General features: G+C 38.0%; 1 protein-coding gene and 1 pseudogene across 1 annotated transcript in view; both read left to right on the top strand.

Moving 5' to 3' along the window:
* The window catches only part of DGKK (diacylglycerol kinase kappa), a 203,834-nt gene that overhangs the window by 126,346 nt on the left and 53,156 nt on the right, over positions 1–24,332 (top strand). Inside the window, exons 9-11 of the mRNA XM_066250504.1 lie at positions 13,865–13,967; positions 23,126–23,309; positions 24,054–24,162. Coding sequence (XP_066106601.1) covers positions 13,865–13,967; positions 23,126–23,309; positions 24,054–24,162 — 396 coding nt within the window. The remainder of the gene's footprint in view (positions 1–13,864; positions 13,968–23,125; positions 23,310–24,053; positions 24,163–24,332) is intronic.
* LOC136316840 (Y-box-binding protein 1 pseudogene) lies at positions 5,501–7,003 on the top strand (annotated as a pseudogene).

Genomic DNA, 24,332 nt, shown 5'->3' with positions numbered 1-24,332 from the left:
CTGAGTAGTACTCCATAGTGTATATGTACCATATTTTCTTTATCCAGTTTTCTATTGAAGGGCTTTTTGGTTGTTTCCATATCTTAGCCACTGAGAACAATGCTGTAGTGAACATGGGGCTACATGTATCATTACGTATCAATGTTTCTGAGTTTGGGGGATATATACTCAGTAGAGGGATTTTCGGGTCATAAGGTAATTCTATTTTCAGGTTTTTGAGGAACCACCATACTTTCTTCCATAATGGTTGTACTACTTTACATTCCCACCAACAATGAATGAGGGTTATTTTTCTCCACAGCCTCTCCAACATTTGCTATTACCTGTCTTGTTGACAATAGCTAATGTAACAGGTGTGAAGTGGTATCTCATTGCAGTTTTGATTTGCATTTCTCAAATAACTAATGAAGATCAGCATCTTTACATATATCTTTTGGCCATTTGTATTTCTTCCTGGGAGAAGTGTCTGTTCATGTCCTCTTCCCGTTTTTTTATTGGATTGTTTGTTTGTTTGTTGTTGAGTTTTATGAGTTCTTTGTATATTTTGGATATTAGGTCCTTATCTGAGCTGTTGTTTGAAAATATCATTTCCCATTTAGTTGGCTGTTGGTTTATTTTGTTGTCAGTTTCTATTGCTGAGCAAAAACTTCTTAATCTGATGTAGTCTCATTCATTTATTTTTGCCTTCACTTCCCTTGCCGTTGGAATCAAATTCATAAAATGCTCTTTAAAACCCAGATCCATGAGTTTAGTACCTATGTCTTCTTCTATGTACTTTATTCTTTCAGGTCTTATATTTAGGTCTTTGATCCATTTTGAATTAATTTTAGTACAAGGGAACAAACTGTAGTCTAGTTTCATTCTTTTGCATGTGGCTTTCCAGTTTTCCCAGTACCATTTGTTGAAGAGGCTTTCTTTTCTCCATTGTGTGTTGTTGGCCCCCTTTATGAAAAATTATTTGACTATATATATATATGTGGTTTTATTTCTGGACTTTCTATTGTGTTCCATTGGTCTGAGCATCTATTTTTCTGCCAATACCATGTTGTTTTGATTGTCGTGGCTCTATAATATAGTTTGAAGTAAGGTATTGTAATGCCCCCAGCTTCATTCTTTTTCTTTAGGATTGCTTTGGCTATTCGGGATTTTATATAGTTCCATATAAATCTGATGATTTTTTGTTCCATTACTTTTAAAAATGTCATTGGAATTTTGATGGGAATTGCATTAAATTTGTATATTGCTTTGGGTAATATGACCATCTCGATTATATTTATTCCTCTTATCCAAGAGCAATGAATATTCTTCCATCTCATTGTATCTTTTTCGAATTTCCTTAACAATGGTTTGTAGTTTTCATTATATAAGTCCTTTACATTCTTTGTTATGTTTATTCCTAAGTATTTTATTTTTTTGTTGTTGCAATCATTAAGGGGATTATTTTTTTTGAGTTTGTTCTCAAATGTTTCATTGTTGGCATATAGAAAGGCGATGGGCTTTTGTATGTTAATTTTGTATCCTGTGACCTTACTGTATTGGCTTATTGTTTCTAGTAGTCTTTTTGTAGATTCTTTAAGGTTTTCGATGTATAGGATCATATCATCTGCAAAAAGTGATACCTTTACTTCTTCTTTTCTGATGTGGATGCATTTTATTTCTTTATCTTGTCTGATTGCTCTGGCTAGAACCTCTAGCACCACATTAAATAAGAGTGGAGAGAGTGGACAACCCTGTCTTGTTCCTGATTTAAGGGGGAAAGCATTCAGTTTTGTGCCATTTAATATGATGTTAGCTGGTGGTTTATCATATATGGCCTTTATCATGTTGAGATATTTTCCTTTTATACCCATTTTGTTGAGATTCTTAAACATAAAATTGTGTTGTATTTTATCAAATGCCTTTTCTGCATCTATTGATAATTTTGTTTTTTGTTCTGTCGATATGGTGTATTACGTTAACCTTTTTACGTATGTTGAACCATCCTTGAGATTCTGGGATGAATCCCACTTGATCATGATGTATTATTTTTTTAATATGTTGTTGTATTCGATTTGCTAGTATTTTGTTTAGTATTTTAGCTTCCCTATTCATTAGAGATATTGGTCTGTAGTTTTCTTTTTTTGTGCCATCCTTGCCTGGTATCAGTATGAGGGTATGCTGGCCTCATAAAATGTGTTTGGAAGTATTGCTTCTTCTTCAATTTTTTGGAAAACTTTGAGTAGAATAGAAACCAAGTATTCTTTGAATGTTTGATAGAATTTGCTATTATAACTGTCTGGGCCTGGACTTTTATTTTGGGGGAGGTTTTTAATAGATTTTTTCTATTTCTTCCCTACTAATTGGTCTGATTAGGCTTTCTGTTTCTTTTTGACTCAGTCTAGGAAGGTTGTTCGTTCTAAAAATTTATCCATTTCTTCCAGATTGTTGAATTTAGTGCCATAAAGTTTTTCATAGTATTCTACAATAATTCTTTGTATATCTATGGTGTCCGTTGTGATTTCTCCTCTTTCATTTTGGATTTTGTTTATATGAGTTCTTTCTCTTTTTTCCTTCATAAGTCTTGCCAAGGGTTTGTCAATTTTGTTGATCTTTTGAAAGAACCAGCTCCTTGTTCTATTAATTTTTTCTATAGTTTTTCTGTTCTCTATTTCATTTATTTCTGCTCTGATTTTTACTATCTCCTTTCTTTGTCTGTTTTTGGGTTGTCTTTGTTCTTCTTTTTCCAGTTCCTTAAGGTGTGAAGTTAAGTGGTTCACTTGGGATCTCTCTTTGTTCATGTAGGCCTGAAGTGATATGAACTTCCCTCTTATCACTGCTTTTGCTGCATCCCATAGATTCTGATATGTCGTATTGTCATTTTCATTTGTCTGTATATATCTTTTGATTTCTGTGCTTATTTCTTTCTTTGACCCATTCATTTTGTAAAAGTATGTTCTTGGTTTCCACAATTTTGTGGAGTTTTTTTCCTCTTTTTTGCAGTTGAATTCTAGTTTCAAGGCTTTATGATCAGAAAATATGCTTGGTACAACTTTGATTTTTCTGCATTTGCTGATGTTGTTTTTGTGGCCCAACATATGGTCAGTTCTTGAGAATGATCCATGTACACTGGAGAAAAAATATATACTCTGTCACTTTGTGATGAAATGTCCTGTAGATATCTATCATATCCAGGTGCTCTAGTGTTTTGTTTAAGGCCAATATATCTTTATTGGTTCTCTGTTTGGATGACCGATCTAGAGCCATCAGCGGTGTATTGAGGTCTCCAAGTATGATTGTACTTTTGTCAGTTTTTGTTTTAAGGTCAATAAGTAGCTGTCTTATATATTTTGGTGCTCCTTGGTTTGGTGCATATATACTAAGAATTGTTATGTCTTCTTGATTCACCGTCCCCTTAATCATTATGAAATGACCATTTTTGTCATTTCATACATAATTTGTATTTCATACAAATGTATTTCATACATTTGAGTACTTTTGCTGTCTTGTAGTCAGCATTATCAAATATGAGTATTGCTATGCCTGCTTTTTTTGGATGTTATTTGCTTGGAGTATTGTTTTCCAGCCTTTCACTTTCAATTTGTTTTTATCCTTGTTGCTTAGATGAGTTTCTTGTAGGCAGCATACAGTTGGATTATCTTTTTTAATCCATTCTGCTACTCTGTGCCTTTTTATTGATGAGTTTAATCCATTTACATTTAATGTAATTATTGACACTAGTAAGTTCCCTATTGCCATTTTATAGATTGCTCTCTGTTAGTTTTGTGTCTTATTTGATCCTTCTCTTTCATTTTTCTATCTTTTGTTTTTGTTTGGCTGTATTCCATACATCTTTCCTCTGTTGCTATCTTTTTTAAATTATGTGCTTCTGTGGTGGTTTTTTCAATGGTGGTTACCATTAAGTAATGAAAAGGGTAGTGAACTGTAGTGCACTATCTTGTGAGTATTGTTAATCTCCATCCTCTCTCCTTTTTTTTTGTTGTTGTTGTCACAGTTTAAATTTGGTTTTATTGTGTACTTGGTGGAGCTTTTACTTGTGGTTTTGTTTTGTTTTGTTTTGTTTTTATCTGGTTGGAAAACCCCCTTTAGTAATTCCTGGAGCGAGGGTTTTCTGATGATAAATTCCCTCATCTCTCCTTTATCTGTGAATGTTTTTATTTCTCCTTCATATTTGAAGGATAGCTTTGATGGGTATAGTATTTGTGCCTGAAAGTTCCTCTCTTTCAGGACTTTAAATATTGGGATCCACTCTCTTCTAACTTGTAGAGTTTCTGTTGAGAAATTTGATGATAATCTAATGGGCCTTTCTTTATATATTGTATTCTTCTTTTTCTTGGCTGCCTTGAGAATTTTTTCTTTGTCGTTCGTTTGTGCCAATTTTATTATGATGTGCCTTGGAGTAGGTTTGCTGGGGTTAAGAAAACTTGGAGTTCTGTTTGCTTCTTGAATTTGAGGCTTTAGTTCTTTCCACGAGCTTGGAAAGTTCTCATTTATTTGTTTGAATATGTTCTCCATTCCATTTTGTCTCTCTTCTCCCTCTGATATACCTATTATTTTTATGTTATTCTTTTTGATGGAGTCAGACAATTCATGTAGGTTTTTCTCATTTTTTTAAAAATTTTTGAGTCTCTTTTTTCTTCTCTCTGTTTTGCCTCAAGTTGCTTGTCTTCTATTTCACTAATCCTACCTCCTATCTTGCCTGTTCTATTAGCTAAGCTTGTTACCTCATTTTTCAGCTCATGAATTGAGTTTTTTATCTCTGTTTGATTTGTTTTTATAGTTTCAATTTCCTTGGTAATATATTCCTTGTGTTCATTGAGTTGTTTTCTGAGCTCCCTAAATTGCCTTTCTGTGTTTCCTTATATATCTTTGAGTATTTTTAGGATTTCTATTTTAAATTCTCTGTCACTTAGCTCCAAGGTTTCCAATATATTAAAATTTTCTCCATAGATTTTCCTCATCTATCTGTGATACCTCTCTGTCTTTTGTATCCATGATATTCGATTTCCTTTTCCTTAATGGCATCTGAGGGTGGTTTTATTGATAGTATTAATGAGATTAATAAAGAATAAAAAGTTAAAAAATAAAAATAAAAAATTATTATTCCTTCCCTTTTTTTTCCTCTCCTCTCCTCTCCCCTCATTCTTGAGAAAATCTTGTGGTGAACTGTGAATTATATTGTGCTAAATAGAATAAAAACTACTTATAATGGAGGACCTGAGTTGGGGAGAAGTGATAAAGGGGCAAAAAAAGGGGGGTAGGACTCACAAAATGCAAAAAAGGAAAAAATTTGGGTCAAGAATAAAATAATTTGCTTTTAGGTGATGGTTGACTAAGAGATATGGTGAGAAGAATAAGAGGAAAAAGGAAAAAGGGGAAAAAATTAAAAAATTACTATTGTATTTAGTGGAGCAAGAACTAGATAATATGGAGAGCCAGGGTTGGGAACAATACCAGTGAGTTTAAAAAGTGAAGTAAGAGTTTGATCGGTAGTGGGAGCGGAGAGCGGACCCCAGAGAGCCCTGAGCAGCCCCACTGCCACCACCGGCCTAGTTACCATCACACCCCGGGAGGAGCCGCAGCTGCCGCAGCAGGCCCCAGTCACCATCACCGCAACCATGAGAAGCAAGGCCGAGACCCAGCAGCCGCCCGCTGCCCCCACCCTCAGCACTGCTGACACCAAGCCTGGCACCACGGGCAGTGGCGCAGGGAGCGGCGGCCTGGGCGGCCTCACATCGGCGGTGCCTGCCAGTGGGGACAAGAAGGTCATCACAACGAAGGTTTTGGGAACAGTAAAATGGTTCAATGTAAGGAATGGATATGGTTTTATCAACAGGAATGACACCAAGGAAGATGTATTTGTACACCAGACTGCCATAAAGAAGAATAACCCTAGGAAGTACCTTCGCAGTGTAGGAGATGGAGAGACTGTGGAGTTTGATGTTGTTGAAGGAGAAAAGGGTGTGGAGGCAGCAAATTTTACAGGCCCTGGTGGAGTTCCAGTGCAAGGCAGTAAATATGCAGCAGACCGTAACCATTACAGATGCTACCCACGTCGCAGGGGTCCTCCACGCAATTACCAGCAGAACTACCAGAATAGTGAGAGTGGGGAAAAAAATGAGGGATCGGAGAGTGCTCCCGAAGGCCAGGCCCAACAGCACCGGCCCTACCACAGGCGACGGTTCCCACCTTACTACATGCGGAGACCCTACGGGCGTTGACCACAGTATTCCAACCCTCCTGTGCAGGGAGAAGTGATGGAGGGCGCCGACAACCAGGGTGCAGGAGAACAAGGCAGACCAGTGAGACAGAATATGTATCAGGGCTACAGACCATGATTTCGCAGAGGCCCTCCTCGCCAAAGACAGCCTAGAGAGGATGGCAATGAGGAAGATAAGGAAAATCAAGGAGATGAGACCCAAGGTCAGCAGCCACCTCAACGTCGGTACCGCCGCAACTTCAATTACTGACGCAGATGCCCAGAAAACCCTAAACCACAAGATGGCAAAGAGACAAAAGCAGCCGATCCACCAGCTGAGAATTCGTCCGCTCCCGAGGCTGAGCAGAGCGGGGCTGAGTAAATGCCAGCTTACCATCTCTACCATCATCCGGTTTAGTCATCCAACAAGAAGACATGAATATGAAATTCCAGCAATAAGAAATGAACAAAAGATTGGAGCTGAAGACCTTAAGTGCTTGCTTTTTGCCCGTTGACCAGATAACTAGAACTATCTGCATTATCTATGCAGCATGGGGTTTTTATTATTTTTACCTAAAGACGTCTCTTTTTGGTAATGACAAACGTGTTTTTTTAAAAAAGAAAAAGAAAAAGCCTGGTTTTTCTCAATACACCTTTAAAGGTTTTTAAATTGTTTCATATCTGGTCAAGTTGAGATTTTTAAGAACCTCATTTTTAATTTGTAATAAAAGTTTACAACTTGATTTTTTCAAAAAAGTCAACAAACTGCAAGCACCTGTTAATAAAGGTCTTAAATAATAAAAAAAAGTGAAGTAAAAAAACCCCAAAGCGCCACAAAAAAAAATTTTAGTCTCTGATAAAATAATTTGTTCATGATTGAGGATTGAATGAGAGGAAATGTAAAGGAGAAACGAAGAAACTAATATAGAGGGAGAAAAAAGAAAGAAGAAAACACAAAAAGAAGAAAATAGAATAAAAAGAGAGATTTAAGGGTTTTGGAGTGCAACCTTCATAGAGAGAAAGGAAGAAGAAAGAAAAGATAATGGGAGATGTAACACTTATGGGTAGCATAGTTTAAGAAGAGGAAAGAGTAAGACTGGCAGAGAATTAAATGACCAAATTGGAAGAGGAAGAAAATAATCAAGACAAGAAGATAAGAGAAACAAATAAACAAATATAATAAAATGGGATAGGTTATAAAGTCTGTGGATTATTCTTGATTTTGAGAGGTTATCTTCTTGCTTTTTCTTTTCTCTCCCTCTTCCTGGTCGGTGACTCTGTACCCCTGGTTCTGCCCCTGTGGCATGCTTAGGTACAGATTTGCAGTTGATAAGTCTCTATGGCAATGTCATATATTGGGCTTTAGTCTCGTTGGCAGGCTCCATCAGTGAGAGAGTCTGTGTTCCCGGAGCCTCTCTCCTAGTCTTTCCTTCCTGAATTAGTAGCTTGATGATCCAGCTATGGGGTTGCTGCTGCCTCTGCCTGGAGAGTAAGAGGCTCAAAGAGCTGGCAAATCCCCACTCTATTCCCACTCAGCACAGGGCTCTGGGTAAGGCTCAATCAGTCAGAGCCCCTAGCATAATCAGGCAGGGCTTCGGCCCACACAAAGACCTCTGACTCTGTACCTCTGTCTGGGAACATGGGCGCCCACTCCCAGGGGAATCTCTCGCCCACTATCTGCGCTCCCAACCAGGATATCTGGCCAGCCACCTCTCACTCCCGGTTAGGCGCCCCGCCCACATGGAAAAGTTCGAGCGTAGGGAATTTCGCTCCCACTCACTCCCTGTGCGCTGCTTTTCAGGGCACAGGGGCAACCTCAAGACTCTGATTTTGGCCTACAGAAAGGCCTCTGACTCTTCCATTTTTTCCAGTAACATGGGCACCTACTCCCGGGGGAATCTCTCTCCTACTCTCCACACTCACTGACCAGGATATCAGGTCTGCAGCCTCTCACTCCAAGTGAGGCACCCTGCCCGCACAGAATTGTTCGAGCATAGGGAATTTTGCTCCCACTTTCTCCCTGTGCACTGCTTTTCAGGGCACAGGTGCGACCCCACGACTCTGGTTTCGGCCCACACAAGGGCCTGACTCTGACCCTCTATCTGGTAACATGGGCACCCACTCCCGGGAGAATCTCTTGCACACTATCTGCGCTCGCCGACCAGGAGATCAGGCCAGCAGTCTCTCACTCCGAGTGAGGTGCCCTGCCCACATGAAAAAGTACAAGCGTGGGAAATTTTGCTCCCACTCATTCCCCACATGCTGCTTTTCGGGGCGCAGGGGTGACCTCAAGACATACCTGGAGATCTCAATACATCATTGATGGCTTTAGTTAGATCATCCAAGCAGAAAATTTAATAAATAAATATAGGCCTTAATTGACACAGTAGACCAAATAAACATTATAGACATTTACAGGACAATTCATCCCAGAACATTAGATTATAAAGTTCCAGTATGCAGACCAAATACTAACCTCAACAAATTCAGAAGAGTGAAATTATACCAAGCATATTTTCTAACCATAAGACCTTGGAATCAAAATCTAACTGAAAAAGGAAGTAAAGAAACCCACAAAAATGTGGAAATAAAGCAACATATTTCTAAAAAATAATTGGGTCAAAAAAATAAATAAAAACAGAGATTAAAAGATATATACAGCCTGACCTGTGCTGGTGCACTGGATCGAGCATTGACCTGGAAAGCTGAGTTCACTGGTTCAGGGCCCTGGGCTTTCTCAGTCAGGGAACATGTGGGAGTTGATGCTTCCTGCTCCTCCTTCCCTTCTCTCTGTTTCTCTTCTGTAAAATGAATAAAAATAATTTTAAAAAGATATATACAAACAAACAAGAATGACAATATGACATAGTAAAACTTCTGGGATGCAGTGAAAGCAGTAATAAGAGGGAAGTTTATATCATTATAGGGTTATATCAATACACAACAGAGATCCCAAGCAAAGAACCAAACATCACATCTTAAAGAACTAGAGAAAGAGGAACAAAGGCAATCCAAAGTCAGCAGAAGAAAAGAAATAGTAAAAATTAGAGCAGAACTATATAAATAAAATGAAGAAAATACAACAAAGAGCTCGTTCTTTGCAAAGATCAATAAAATTGTTAAACCCCTGGTTTGACTAAGAAAAAAAGAAGAGTGACTTATATAAGGAAAATCCAAAGTGATAGAGGAGAAATTACCACAGATATCATAGGTATTAAAAGGATCATACTAGAATACTATGAAAGATTAGATGCCACCATACTTGACCACCCAGAAGACATGGATAAGTTTCTAGAACTATACAATCTTCATCGACTGAGTCACTAGGAAGTGGAAAATTTAAATAAACCCATATGCAATGAGAAAATAGACGCGGCTATCAAAAACTTCCCAAAAATAAAGTACAGCACCAGATGGCTACACTAATAAATTCTACTAAACATTCAAAGAAAATTTAGTACTTATTCTTCTCAAAGCCCACCAAAAAAATAGAAGAAGTAATACTCCTTAACACATCTTATGAGGCCAACATAACTATGAAACCAAAATCTGGCAAGGAAAACACAAACAAAGCAAACAACAGACCAATATCTCTAATGAATACAGTTGTAAAAACCCTAAACACAATACTAGCATATTGAAAACAACAGTATATTAAAAAAAAGTCACAATCCAGTAGGATTCATTCCAAAGGCACAAAGATGGTTGAACACACAGAAATCATTCAACATAATACACCACCTCAACAAAACAAAGAACAAAGGACATATGATCCTATCAATAGATGCAAAAAAAAGCATTCAATAAGATACAACACGCCTTTATGTTTAAAACACTCAATAAAATGGGAACAGAAAAAAAATACCTCAATATAATAAAGGCCAAATATGACAAACCATCAGCTAATATCATACTAAATGGTGAAAAAAATGAAGGCTTTATCTCTAAAAATTAAGAACAAGACAAGAGTCCCCACTCTCTCCACTCTTATTTGATATAGTTCTGGAAGTTTTAGCCAGAACAACCATGCAACAGAAAAGAATAAAAGGCATCCATATCAAAAAACAAGAAGTAAAGGTATCACTTTTCGCAGATTATAAGATTCTGTATATAGAAAACCCCAAAGACTCCGCTGAAAAACTATTAGAAGCAGTGAACCAATACAGCAAAGTCACAGTATACAAAATCAATATATAAAAGTCTACAACTTTCCTATATGCCAATGATGAAACTTCTGAAAATGAACTAAAAAAAAAACATCAAAAAACCAATTCCTTTTACAATTGTAAAATAAAATAAAATAAAATACCTAGGAATAAACTTAACAAGGAGTGTGAAGGACCTATATACTGAAAGTCATTATTGAAGGGAATAGAAAAAGTCCTTGTGAAATGGAACAATATTCCATGTTCATGGATTGGAAGAATCAACATAGTTAAAATAGTTATATTATCCAAAACAATATACAAATTTAATGCAATCCCCATCAAAATCCCAATGTCATTTTTTAAAGATATATCAATAGAACAAAAATCATCAAGTTTGGATGGAACCATAATAAAGCCCTGAATCACCAAACAATCCTGAGGAAAAAGAATAAAGCCATAGTTATGACACTACCTCACTTTAAATTATACAACAGAGCCATAATAATCAAAACAGCATGGTATTGGCATAAAAGCAGACATACAGACTAGTGGAATAGAATTGAAATCTCAGAAATAAAAAGACATATTATGGACAAATAATCTTTGACAAAGGAAACAAAAACACACAATAAAGAAAAAAAAACCTTTTCAACAAATGCTCCTGGGAAAATTGGAAACCATGTGCAAAAGATGAAACTTGACTATAGTTTGTCCCCCTACACAAAAATTAATTCAAAATGGATCAAAGACCTAAATATACGATCTGAAACATTAAATAACATAGAAGAGAACATAGATACTAACTCATGGACATTGACCACAAAGAACAATTTAAGAATTTCACCCCCAAAACAAGGAAAGTAAAGGCAACAATAAATGAATGAGACTATATCAAATAAAAAGCTTCTGCACAGCAAAAGAAACCTACAACAAAACAAAAAGGCAGCGAACTAAATGGGAGATGGTATTTAACAACAGCTCAGATAAAGGGTTAATATCAAAAATATATCAAGAACTCACAGGCCCTGGCCAGTTGGCTCAGTGGTAGAGCATCAGCCTGGCGTGTGGGAGTCCCAGGTTCAATTCCTGGCCAGGGCACACAGGAGAAGCACCCATCTGCTTCTCCACCCCTCCCCTTCTCCTTCCTCTCTGTCTCTCTCTTCTCCTCCCACAGCCGAGGCTCCATAGGAGCAAGGTTGGCCTGGGCACTGAGGATGGCTCCATGGCCTCTGCCTCAGGCGCTAGAATGGCCCTGGTTGCGACAGAGCAATGACCTAGATGGGCAGAGCATTGCCCCCTGTGGGCAGGCCGGGTGGATCCCGGTCGGGCGCATGCGGGATTCTGTCTGACTGCCTCCCCGTTTCCAACTTCAGAAAAAAAAGAACTCACAAAGCTCAGGAACAGTAAGGAAACAAACTAATTAAAAAATGGGGAGAGGACCTGAACAAACACTTCTCCTAAGAAGATATACAAATGGCCAACATAGATGTTAAAAGACGCTCATTTTCCTAAGTATTAGAGAAAAGCAAATCAAGACTACAATGAGATCCCACCTCATACCTGTTAGATTGGCTATTATCTACAAATCTGGTAATAAGTGTTAGAGAGACTTTTGAGATAAGAGGATCCTCATTCACTTCGGGTGGGAAAGTAAACTGTTAAAGCCATTATAGAAGAAATATGATGATGCCTCAAAATATTAAGAATACAACTAGCATATGACCCAGCAATCCCTCTACTCAGTAACTACCCCCAAAATACTCAAAAACATTGAAGCATAAAGACACATACACCCTCATGTTCGTCGCAGCATTATTCACAGTGTCCAAAACATGGAAACAACCAATGTGTCCTTCATTGGAGGGTTGGATAAAAAAGGTGTGGTATGTAGGTATAATGGAATACTACTCAGCCATAAGAAATGATGACATTTTGCCGTTTACAACAACATGGACTATCCATGAGAACATTATCTTGAGTGAAACAAATAAATCTGAAAAAGCTAAGAACTGTATGATTTCACACATAGGTGGGATATAAAACTGAGACTAATGGACATAGATAAAAGTGAAGTGGTTACCAGAGGGAGGGTTATTGAGGGAGGAAGTGGGGTTAACTGTGTAAAGAGGAGCAAATATATGAAGAAGAAAAATAATTTGACTTTGTGTGATGGGTACACAACATAATCAAGAGTTCAAATGTTATAGAAATGTTTACCTGTACTCTTATTGATCAGTGTCACTCTATTAAATTTTTCTAAATAAAATTTAATGATATACAATACAACTTTGTAACTATGCATCATGACAGACATTAACTAGACTTATTTTGGTGATCATTTTGCAATATATAAAAGTATCAAACTATTATGTTGTACCCTTGAAATTGATATAATGTACGTAATTACAATCTCAATGTAAAAAAACCAAAAAGATGGGAATGCAGCATAATCAAATGTCAAAATAGCCTGACCTGTGGTGGCTCAGTGGATAAAGCGTCGACCTGGAATGCTGAGGTCGCAGGTTCAAAACCCTGGGCTTGCCTGGTCAAGGCACATATGGGAGTTGATGCTTCCTGCTCCTCCCTTCTCTCTCTCTCTCTTTCTCTCTCTCTCTTTCTCTCTCTCATTCTCTCTCTCCTGTCTAAAATGAATAAATAAAGTCTTAAAAAAAATTAAAAAAAAAAAAAACAAATGTCAAAATAACCTAGAGATGTTTTCTCTGAACATATGTACCCTGATTTATCAATGTCACCCCATTAAAATTAATCAAAAAATAGATTATGAATAAAATTTTTAAACATGAATATATTAGGGTAGGGATACTGAGATAAAAGTAAGATGGAAATATAAGTTCAAAGAAAAATAAGACAATATATAATAAAAAAAGATTAGATATCTTCTATTTTTCTTTTAATTTATTTTGCATCATCAGGCCAGGTTCATGTATTCTAGAAATAGTATAATGACCCAGGAAGAGGTACTTGAAAATCTCACAAATCTCAAAAGAATGGCCCCTGGTAGGGAAAGCATCAGAGTCTCAGCTCTGTCACTTCACAACTATTTAACCTTGAGCAAGATTCTTTACTGCTGTGAAGTTTGGTATCTTCATTTCTGAAATGAGTAATGTCTTCCCTACCACACACACTTGTTGCAAGGATTGAAGTGTAATAGTATATTATCAGAATTAACACTCTCATGTTGCAAATAAATTCCACATTTTTTAGGCCACTAAGTTTGTGCTTTAAGAGAGAGGCCTTCTCAGTGCCTATGATGCGTAGCTTCTGAAAACCATCTTTGAAAGAAACAGTTCAGTGGCCACACTCAGTTATGGCACAGGCTCAAGGTGGAAAGAGTGTGTCCAGGTTGAATCAGGGCTATATTATATGTATGGCACCAAATCTCAGAAAGGGAGTTTTAAAAGCTATTTATTCAAATCTTGAAATTAGAACTCAAGATTGATCAATGTTGTCCTTTTCTCTCTCCCCCCTTTTTTAATACATTTTTTTCTTTTCATTTCAGGTGCATAATGACTGTAGGCGATGGTTTTCCAAGGAATGTTCTTTTGGAAATCATCATGCCTCAGTCATTCCTCCCACTGCCCTACGCGATCCTAAAGGAGATGGTGAGTAGCCAAACTAATCTCAGAAATATGCTGGGGAGGAAGGGAATGAGAAAGGCCTAGATTTAAAAACCATGATTAAATTATTCTCCTCAATTAGTCAAATATTTCTGGGGAGCATGAATGTGCATACGTGTAGAGATACCTCATTTCTGTTTAGACTTTTGTGATGGTGAATGTTGATATTTATGGCATATATGTACGTGGACATGCTCTCTGTGGTCTCTGTCATAATTGTTTCTGAACTATTAGAATTAATGTCAGTTTTTTCATGATTTTCAGACACTAGGTAATTCATGAAATAACTTAATTTGCATTCATGTTATCAAGGAAGAACTGCATGAAAGCCCTGGTTATGTTCTTTTAAAACAGAAACCAACACCAGGGTTGTCCCCAAATGTAAAACTAAAGTGATTATTGCCCCAACACACTCCACTGATGCTTTCTTTGTCAATTTCTGGACACTAGTGATTTACTGAGAACTCTATTCATAAAGTGTTAAAAGCATACAAAAAGATCCACAATATGGGCATTGCCAGAGCTTATGGTTATTTTGTACCTGGGACATTTCTATAATATGACAATTGACAAATTGAGGTAACATATGCTAAGTGCCAAAGGAGAGATAGAAACACTTAGAGATCAGAAAATGTGAGGAATATTAACCAATTGTACAAGATTGCACAGAAAGGATGTAGTAATGAAACCAATACAAGAGAAAACATTGTATCGAGTCTTCTATCAGGAGGTCAAGAGACATTAGAACAGAGAAAGCAGGGGGAAAAGAGAGGGGTGTTTAGTTTAGTTTTTGTTTGTTTTTTAAGAATAGATGAGATAGCTAAGGTTAAAAACAAGGAACAGGCAATCATGAGTTTTGGTCACTTAATCGCTAGATGACCTTCTATAAATCATTTACATTCTCTGAGCTTCACTTTCTCCATCTGTAAATGGGAATGATACTGTATATTGTGAAGATAAGTGATAATATGCAAAAGGCCTAAATATCCAGGACATGGTCCCCAAAAACCCACAAGACTAAATCCCAAGTCTTCTAGCTTAATGAAAACTGCACATTTTATCAGGGGTAATTCACTCTTTAGCATTTGCTAATGATGCCTTTTTCAATTCACTTATCTTTCCCTACTTTTTCCTTTGCTTCTTCTGAGAGGTTTTCTTTTCTGTTCTTTTGCTTTTTCCATTACTCGTTATTAAAGAATGGGAGCTGTCAAGATCAATATCATATATTACAGCTAAAAAGACCTAAACAATTTACTAACACTATGAAGTTTAGAAATATATTTACCAACTGACATGCTATGATTTCACTAAACCCATTAATATGATATATGGTATATCATATATGTGTCTGCATATGGTCAATTTCACTTACTGGAAGAAAGTTTAAACCCTTCCCAAAATATTTAATCCATATTTTGCTAATATGCTAATTTATCCACCTCTGACATGTGGGAAGTGATTAGTGAACCAACATTTCATTGACTTAAAAATTACCCCCATATTGATGTCTACTGCCCACTTCATTGCCAACAAAGAGCCAGAATTAGCAATAAACAAAAAAAGGAAAGGAAGGAAAATTGAAGGAAGCAAGGATTCCTGTACCTATTGCAGCACAGTCTTTGAATGAGACATAACACATGTACAAGTGTGCACATACTCTAGTCCAGTGGTTCTCAACCTGTGGGTCGCGACCCCGGCGGGGTCGCCTAAAGCCATTGGAAAATACATAATGCATATCAGGTATTTACATTCCGAATCATAACTGTAGCAAAATTACAGTTATGAAGTAGCCACCAAAATTATTTTTTGGTTTGGGGTCACTGCAACATGAGGAACTGTATTGCGGGGTCACGGCATTAGAAAGGTTGAGAACCACTGCTCTAGTCTCTTCCAGTTTATATTCTAACCCTAACATAGATCCAGACAGACATTATTACATGGAATAAACCATTCATACAGGTTTCTGCAGGCAAATATATTCATATGTCAGTTCATGTCCTCTTCCCATTTTTTTTAATTGGATTGTTTGTATGTTTGTTGTTTAGTTTTATGAGTTCTTTGTATATTTTGGATATTAGGCCCTTATCTGAGCTGTTGTTTGAAAATATCATTTCCCATTTAGTTGGTTGTCTGTTTATTTTGTTGTCAGTTTCTCTTGCTGAGCAAAAACTTCTTAGTCTAATGTAGTCCCATTCATTTATTTTTGCCTTCACTTTCCTTGTCTTTGGAGTCAAATTCATTAAATGCTCTTTAAAACCAAGGTCCATGAGTTTAGAACTTATGTCTTCTTCTATGGACTTTGTTTCAGGTCTTATATTTAGGTCTTTGATCCATTTTGAATTAATTTTAGTACAAGGGGACAAACTGTAGTCAAGTTTTATTCTTTTGCATGTAGCTTTCCAGTTTTCCCAGTACCATTTGTTGAAGAGGCTTTCTTTTCTCTATTGTGTGTTGTTGGCCCCTTTATCAAAAATTATTTGATCATATATATGTGGTTTTATTTCTGGACTTTCTATTGTGTTCCATTGGTTTGAGCATCTATTTTTCTGCCAATACCATGCTGTTTTGATTGCTGTGGCTCTATAATATAGTTTGAAGTCAGGTGTTGTAATGCCCCCAGCTTCATTCTTTTTCTTTAGGATTGCTTTGGCTATTTGGAATTTTTTTATAGTTCCATATAAATCTGATGATTTTTTGTTCCATTTCTTTTAAAAAAATGTCATTGGAATTTTGATGGGAATTGCATTAAATTTGTATATTTCTTTGGGTAATATGACCATCTTGATTATATTTATTCTTTCTATCCAAGAACAAGGAATATTCTTCCATCTCATTGTATCTTTTTCGATTTCCCTTAACAATGCTTTGTAGTTTTCATTATATATAGGTTTGTTGGGGTTAAGAAAACTCGGAGTTCTGTTTGCTTCTTGAATTTGAGGCTTTAGTTCTTTCCACAGGCTTGGGAAGTTCTCATCTATTATTTGTTTGAATATGTTCTCCATTCCATTTTCTCTCTCTTCTCCCTCTGATATACCTATTATTCTTATGTTATTCTTTTTGATGGAGTCAGACAATTCCTGAAGGGCTTTCTCATTTTTTTTTAATGTTTGAGTTTCTTTCTTCTTCTCTCTGTTGTGCCTCAAGTTGCTTGTCTTCTATTTCACTAATTCTACCTTCTATCTGGCCTGTTCTATTAGCTAAGCTTGTTACCTCATTTTTCAGCTTGTGAATTGAGTTTTTCATCTCTGATTAGTTTTTATAGTTTCAATTTCGTTGGTAAAATATTCTTTGTGTTCGTTGTTTTCTGAGCTCCCTAAATTGCCTTTCAGTGTTTTTTGTATATCTCTGAGTATTTTTAGGATTTCTATTTTAAATTCTCTGTCATTTAGCTCCAAGGTTTCCAATATATTAAATTTTTTCTCCATAGATTTTTCCTCATCTATCTGTGATACCTCTCTGTCTTTTATATCCATGATATTCGATTTCTTTTTCCTAAATGGCATCTGAGGGTGGTTTTGTTGCTAGTACTAATGAGAATTAATAAAAAATAAAAAGTTAAAAAAAATAAAAAATTAAAAAATATATTATTTTCCTTTTTTTTCTCTCCTCTCCTCTCCCCTCCTTCTTGAGAATATCTTGTGGTAAACTGAATTTTATTGTGCTAAATAGAACAAAAACTACCTATAATGGAGGGCCTGCATTGGGGAGAAGTTATAAAGGGGTAAAAAATGAGATATGGACCCACAAAATGCAAAAAAGGAAAATATTTGGGTCAAGAATACAATTATTTGCTTTTAGGTGATGATTAACTGAGAGATATAATGAAAGGAATAAGAGGGAAACAGGAAAAATGGGAAAAAAATTAAAAATTAATATTGTATTTAGTGGAGCAGGAACTAGATAACATGGAGATCCAGGGTTGGGAGCACTGCTAGTGAGTTAAAAAAGCTCCAAAGCGCCACAAAGAAAAATTTGAGTCCCAAATAAAATAATTTGTTCGTGATTGAGGATTGAATGAGAGGAAAAGTAAAGGAGAAAAGAAGAAACTAATATAGAGGGAGAAAAAAAGAAAGAGGAAAACACAAAAAGAAGAAAAAAGAACAAAAGGAGAGAGAGAGAGAATTCAGGGTTTTGTAGTGCAACTCTCATAGAGAGAAAGGAAGAGGAAACGAAAGATAATGAGAGATGTAACACTTATGGGTAGTATAGTTCAAAGAGAGGAGAAAGTAAGACTAGCAGAGAATTAAACAACCAAATTGGAAAAGGAAGAAAATAATCAAGACAAAAAGATAAGTGAAACAAATGAACAAATATAATAAAATGGGATAGGTTATAAAGTCTGTGGATTATTCTTGATTTTGAGAGGTTATCTTCTTGGTCTTTCTTTCCTCTCCCTCTTCCTGGTCAGTGACTCTGTATCCCTGGTTCTGCCCCTGTGGCATGTTTAGGTAGAGGTTTGCAGTTGAAAAGTCTCTATGACGATGTCATATATTGGGCTTCAGTCTCGTTGGCAGTTGAGGCTCATTAGCATTTGCAGGGTCCGACAATGAGAGAGTCTGTTTTCCCAGAGCCTCTCTCCTAGTCTTTCCTTCGTGAATTAGCAGCCTGATGATCCAGCTATGGGGTTGCTGCTGCCTCTGCCTGGAGAGTAAGAGGCTCAAAGAGCTGGCAAATCCCCATTCTATTCCCACTCAGTGCAGGGCTCTGGGTAAGGCTCAATCAGTAGAGCCGCTAGCACAATAAGGAGGGGCTGGAAGCCAATTGTTTTCAAGGTGTCTTTCTATGCACCTCTAGGCATATCCCAAATGCCTCAGCACTCTGTGGGATCCCTTTCCCCAGGCTTTTGGCACTTTGTAACCTGTTTTGGCTGGGTAGAAGATGCCCTAGTCACTGTTTGCAAAGCAGGAGGACTTAAAAGCTGCCAAATCCCTCTTTTAAACATAAAGCCCTGAGTATGCAAGCTCTGCCAATCAGAGGTTGCCCCCACCCCTATGTGCATAGCATAACAAGAGGCACTAAAAAATATCTCCCCTCTTGTCTTAGATCACTGACCTGACAGAGATCTTGTCAGTTAGGGTTGCATAGGTCAGTTGGGAGGCAAGCAGACTGTGGGTTAAGCTAATCCTTCACGGGTCTGTTAGCTTGTATGGCTGGGTGAGGTGCCCCACCTGCTTGGAGAAGTTCAAGAGTAGGAAATCTCTCTTTTGCATGCTGCTCTTCAGGGCACAGGGTCAGTGACTCTGGTCACAGCCCACGCAAAGGCCTCTGACTCCACCCCTCTGTCCGGGAACACGGGTTCCCACTCCCGGGGGAATCTCTCACCCACTATCCGTGCTCACCAACCAGGATATCAGGGCTGGCTGCCTTTCTCCCTGGGTGAGGCAGCACCCCGCCCACCAGGAGAAGTTCCAGCATTGGGAATTTCGCTCCCGCTAACTCCCCACGTGCTGCTTTTTCAGGGCACAGGGGTGACCCTGAGACTCCAGATTCGGCCCACACAAAGGCCTCTGACTCTGCCCCTCTGTCCGGTAACACAGACACCCACTCTCAGGGGAATCTCTAGCCCACTATCCACACTCACCGACCAGGATATCAGTCCGGCTGCGTCTCACTTCGGGTGAGGCACCCCGCCCGCACGGAAAAGTTCGAGCATAGGGAATTTTGCTCCCGCTCACTCCTGGCACGCCACTTTTCAGGGTGCAGGGGGATCCCTGAGACTCCGTTTTTGGCCCACACAAAGGCCTCTGACTCTACCCCTCTGTCCGGTAACACGGGCGCCCACTCCCGGGGCTCTAGGAGGAATCTTTTGCACACTATCTGCACTCGCCTACCAGGAGATTGGGGCAGATGGCTGCCCCACTTGTTTTTCTTTGTCTGGATTTGGCGCAAGCATTAGCTTGTGTTGACTGGGTTGCCACAAGCACAGTTTTTTCTCAACTTGGTTGTCTGTGCTACAGCCTGGTTCAGATGTTTTTGCCACAGCCTGGTTCTATTCACACCCTTTGCCCACCTCAGTTCCTATACTCTCAGTTCCCAGTGAAAGCAGCCCTTATTTAGGTTAGTGAGGAAGGCGGAGTGTTTCTTCCTCAGTCTTATTTCCTTCAGGGTTGATTATATATTTAGTCAATTTTTCACTCAATCATACCTTTGCGTTTAGTGTGGAACTGCTGGAGGCTCCAAGGATAGATTTTTCTGTCTCTGGTTAAAGATCTTGTTGAATTTTGGGGGAGATTTATTGGTATTGGTCCTTAAAGCGCCATTTCTCTGATGTCACTCCTCATGCTATTCTTTTCACTGGTCCTCAGACACCCCACCCAGTCTCTCCTCTCTAGGTTCTAGCACTTATTTTACATCTCTCCAAAAACTCTTCCCCCAGATATCTGCATTGTTTACTTCCTCACTTTACGCAAGTCCTATCTCAAATGTCACCTCCCCATAAAAGCTGTCCTTGACCACCTGTCTAAAATAACACCCCCTCCCTTGCCTAACCAGGTGGTGGTGCAGTAGATAGAGCATCAACCTGGAATGCTGAGAACCTAATTTGAAACCCTGAGGTCACTGGCTTGAGCATAGGATCAAAGACATGACCTCATGGTTGCTGGCTTGACCCCAAAGGTCGACGGCTTGAAGACCAAGGTCACTGGTTCAAATCCAAGGTCTCTGGCTTGAACAAGAGGTCACTGACTCAACTGAAGCCCCCTGGTCAAAGCACATATGAGAAGTAATCAGTGAACAACTAAAGCACCACAACTATGAGTTGATGCTTCTCACCTCTCTCTCTCTTCCTCTCTCTCTTACATGCACATTAAAAAATAAAATAAAACCCCCTCTAGTCTCTATATTCTTTTCTTGCTTTATTTTTTTACATTATATTATTTTTGTATTGATATGTTATGCTTTGGCTGCCATCATTAAACTATAAGTTCCACAAGAACAGAGACTGTTTCTATCTTGTCCACCACTGTATTCCCAGAATGTAACAAAAACAAGCACAGATAATGCCCTCAATACATATTTGTTGAATAAATGAATTAATATGTTTGAGCTACCATTCTGTTAATATATTATCTTTTATTTAAAAAATGCTGGAAAGGGTACAACTTTTGGATACGATATTCAGGGAGGGTAACTACTTCCAAGCTATACTATTGAGGAGGGATATCAGATGCTCCTTAGCTGAGTTCTGGAAGGTCCTGAAAATTTGGTGCAAGAGTGGCTAGCTGGCTTAAAAATTGCCCATAGAAGGATACTACTTTCTATTTTTCCAAACAAAACAGGCATGCAATCTGGTCAAGTTAGCACTCTTCCTTCAAGCTCACTTTCACCCAGGATATAACAAATGAGACATCTCAACCAACCTTTCTAGCCCAAACCATTCAGGAGAAAGCCACATGCTTTTTGCCCTTTGCATATATTTTTGTTGAGGCATCTCTGGCAAGCCACAAGCTCACAGATTTGAGGGCTCACGATTTGTCTAGCATCTCCTAGGAGGTTATTACTTTGTGCCTATCCCCCTGCCAATAGACTCTAGGACCCAGAATGAGCTGGCAGGCTTTGGCAATTTAGGCTAATATCACACCACTTCCCTAATGGAGAACTTCATTTTGGGGGATTATTAAAAGCTCCTCTCTTGTTCAATTTTCCTTAAGTCTTGTTTCCCCTGAAAATTGGTGTAATAATTTGGATTGCTCTGTCAGAGCCTTAGAGGAGTGATTAAAGCTCCCTGTTTAACCCCATATTGATATGTTCAATCATTCATCATGGCTAATAGAAAGCCTTTCTTCTCTCGCCTGTCCTGGTATCTTCTCACTATGAGATGCAAGGCAGATCCCATACAAAGAAAGGACTAGTTGGTGCACTGAACCTCCTCCTTGGCTCTCAATCTTCTCCTTGCTCAGTTTCTCCTCAACATTTCATTAGTTCTTGGTTGTGGCACCAATTTCTTTATTCTTTATGGTCCAATTTCTTTATTCTTTATATTCTTTATTCTCTTGTCACAAGAGCCTTGTGTATGAGTTTGTGTCCCAGCTTAAGTGCAGGTGCTTATACCTTTAGTTTATCTAGCATGATGATTAAAATGTAGTAGTTGCTCATTAAATATCAATTGCCTGACAACAGGTGGTCAAAGACCCAGGTGGGTTTGTTTGTTTGTTTGTTTGTTTGGTTGGTTGGTTGGTTGGTTGGTTGGTTGATTGGTTGGTTGGTTGGTTAGTTGGTTGATTGGTTGGTTGGTTGGTTGGTTAATAAAAGTTCTTTGAGTTTCGTAGTGATTTCCCTTCTGTTTCTTCATCTCAAGAGTCTGGGGCACAAGAATACTCTGGGCGATATTGAATATGTCCATTAATTTGAATATGCCGATGGTATTATTGGTGTTTGCTTATGTTTAAACTCACTAAATTGTACACATTAAATATATGTAGTTCTTTAATTTTTAAATTTTATTTAGAAAATTAACTTTAACACAGTGACGTTGATCAATAAGAGTCCACAGGTTTCAGTTACACATTTCTAGAGCATTTGAACTGTTGATAATGTTGTATACCCATCACCCAAAGTCAAATCATTTTCTGTCACCTTATATTTGTCCTTCTTTACAAGTTTCCTCCACTTCTCCTCCTTCCCCTCCCCCATACTCCCTTTTCCTTGGAAACCACTTCACTTTTATTTCTGTCCACGAGTCTCTCAATTTTATATACCATCTTTGTGTGAAATTATACAGTTCTTAGCTTTCTCTGATTTACTTATTTCACTCAATATAATGTTCTCAAGGTCCATCCATGTCGTTGTAAACGTCACTATGTCATCTTTTCTTATGGCTGGGTAGTATTCCATTGTATATATGTACAATGTTTTCATGTCTTGGCCACTGTGAATAATGCTGTGACAAACATGGTGGTGCCTGTGCCCTTACGTTTCAATGTTTTCAAGTTTTGGGGGTAGACACCCAGTAAAGGGATTGTGCAGTTCTTTTATATCAAGTATACTTCAAGAAAACTATTTAAAAAGTTGTTTGCAAATTTTAATGTTAAGCTATATCTTCTTTACATCTCAACGGCACTGTTTTTTTTTCCTCTTCTTTTCCTTTTTTTTTTTTTTTTTTTTTTTTGTTTGTTTGTTTGTATGTGTGTGTGTGCAAATATCAGGCCAATTAGAAGTATCTTCAGAATTCTGGAATCTTGATTGGTCATCAGCTTGTTCATGCCCTCTTCTCATCTTCATCAACTCCAAAAGTGGCGATCATCAAGGGATCATCTTCCTTCGAAAATTTAAACAATACCTTAACCCATCTCAAGTGTTTGACCTGTCGAAGGGTGGACCTGAAGCAGGGTAAGCATGAGATAAGGGATATAGCGGCTGTATAGAAGGGACTTTGACTTTTATACATTCTAGACTAAGATAAGCTTCTTAGAATTAGTTCTAGCACCTGGGAAGGAAAGATCTATTTACTCAAGTCAGGACACAGTCACAATAACTCCAGAGTATTTGGGGTTGGCTGGTATGTTTGAGGACTTTTAGCCCTCTCCTAGAAATCCTTTCAAGCTCCTATCCTGCTCTCAGATTTTCTCCAACTTTTTGGTTTGAAGAGATAAAACTATGCCTCCTGACCTCAGAGGAGAAAACAAATAGATATTGCTTTCAACTTTTTCTGTCTCTCATTCTTTTTTTCCCCCTATGAGGCCACATAAATACATCTCTACTACAGGTTTCTTTTATTTGAGGACCATCTGGCTCTTTAGCCCTAGTTTCTGTAAGCCTATTGTCCACTATGTGAGACATACTTCCTGGACCTGAGCAAGTAGATTTAGCTAGGTTACTAGTAGCTTCAGGAGCAAGGTTTGGCACAGAATAGTGCAGAATGAGATAAAGCCTGATCTCCAGGACTGACTATGGAAGCATTACTTATAATTTTAGGTACATAAAAAGATAGGGCCTAAGGGAAACAAAGCAAGTAGTCTATTAGTAGGATACAAAAGTAGCAGTCTTTAAGCCCTGGGCCCTGGCACATTGTAAGAAAGAGATCTAAAACCCAGTAGTTCATGAAATGATTCCCTTTTTTTCTTTTCCTTTCAGGCTGTCCATGTTCAAGAACTTTGCTCGTTTTCGCATTGTGGTTTGTGGTGGAGATGGCAGTGTGAGCTGGGTCTTATCTCTGATTGACGTTTTAGGATTACATGAACAGGTGAGTCTCTAGCTGACTCAGTTTAGCCATTGGTACAGAAACTGGGGTATGGAGCTTATCATCTTAAGAAGTCCCTGGTCTTTACTCTCCTTGTAGGTAAAATATGTGTTTCCCATTGGTTTCAAACTCAGCCTGACTGATAGATTTCCAGTTTAAGCCTGCTCACTTAG

This window comes from Saccopteryx bilineata, chromosome X (assembly GCF_036850765.1).
Source record: "Saccopteryx bilineata isolate mSacBil1 chromosome X, mSacBil1_pri_phased_curated, whole genome shotgun sequence".
NCBI lineage: Eukaryota > Metazoa > Chordata > Mammalia > Chiroptera > Emballonuridae > Saccopteryx > Saccopteryx bilineata.
This window is presented reverse-complemented; position numbering and strand designations above follow the sequence as displayed.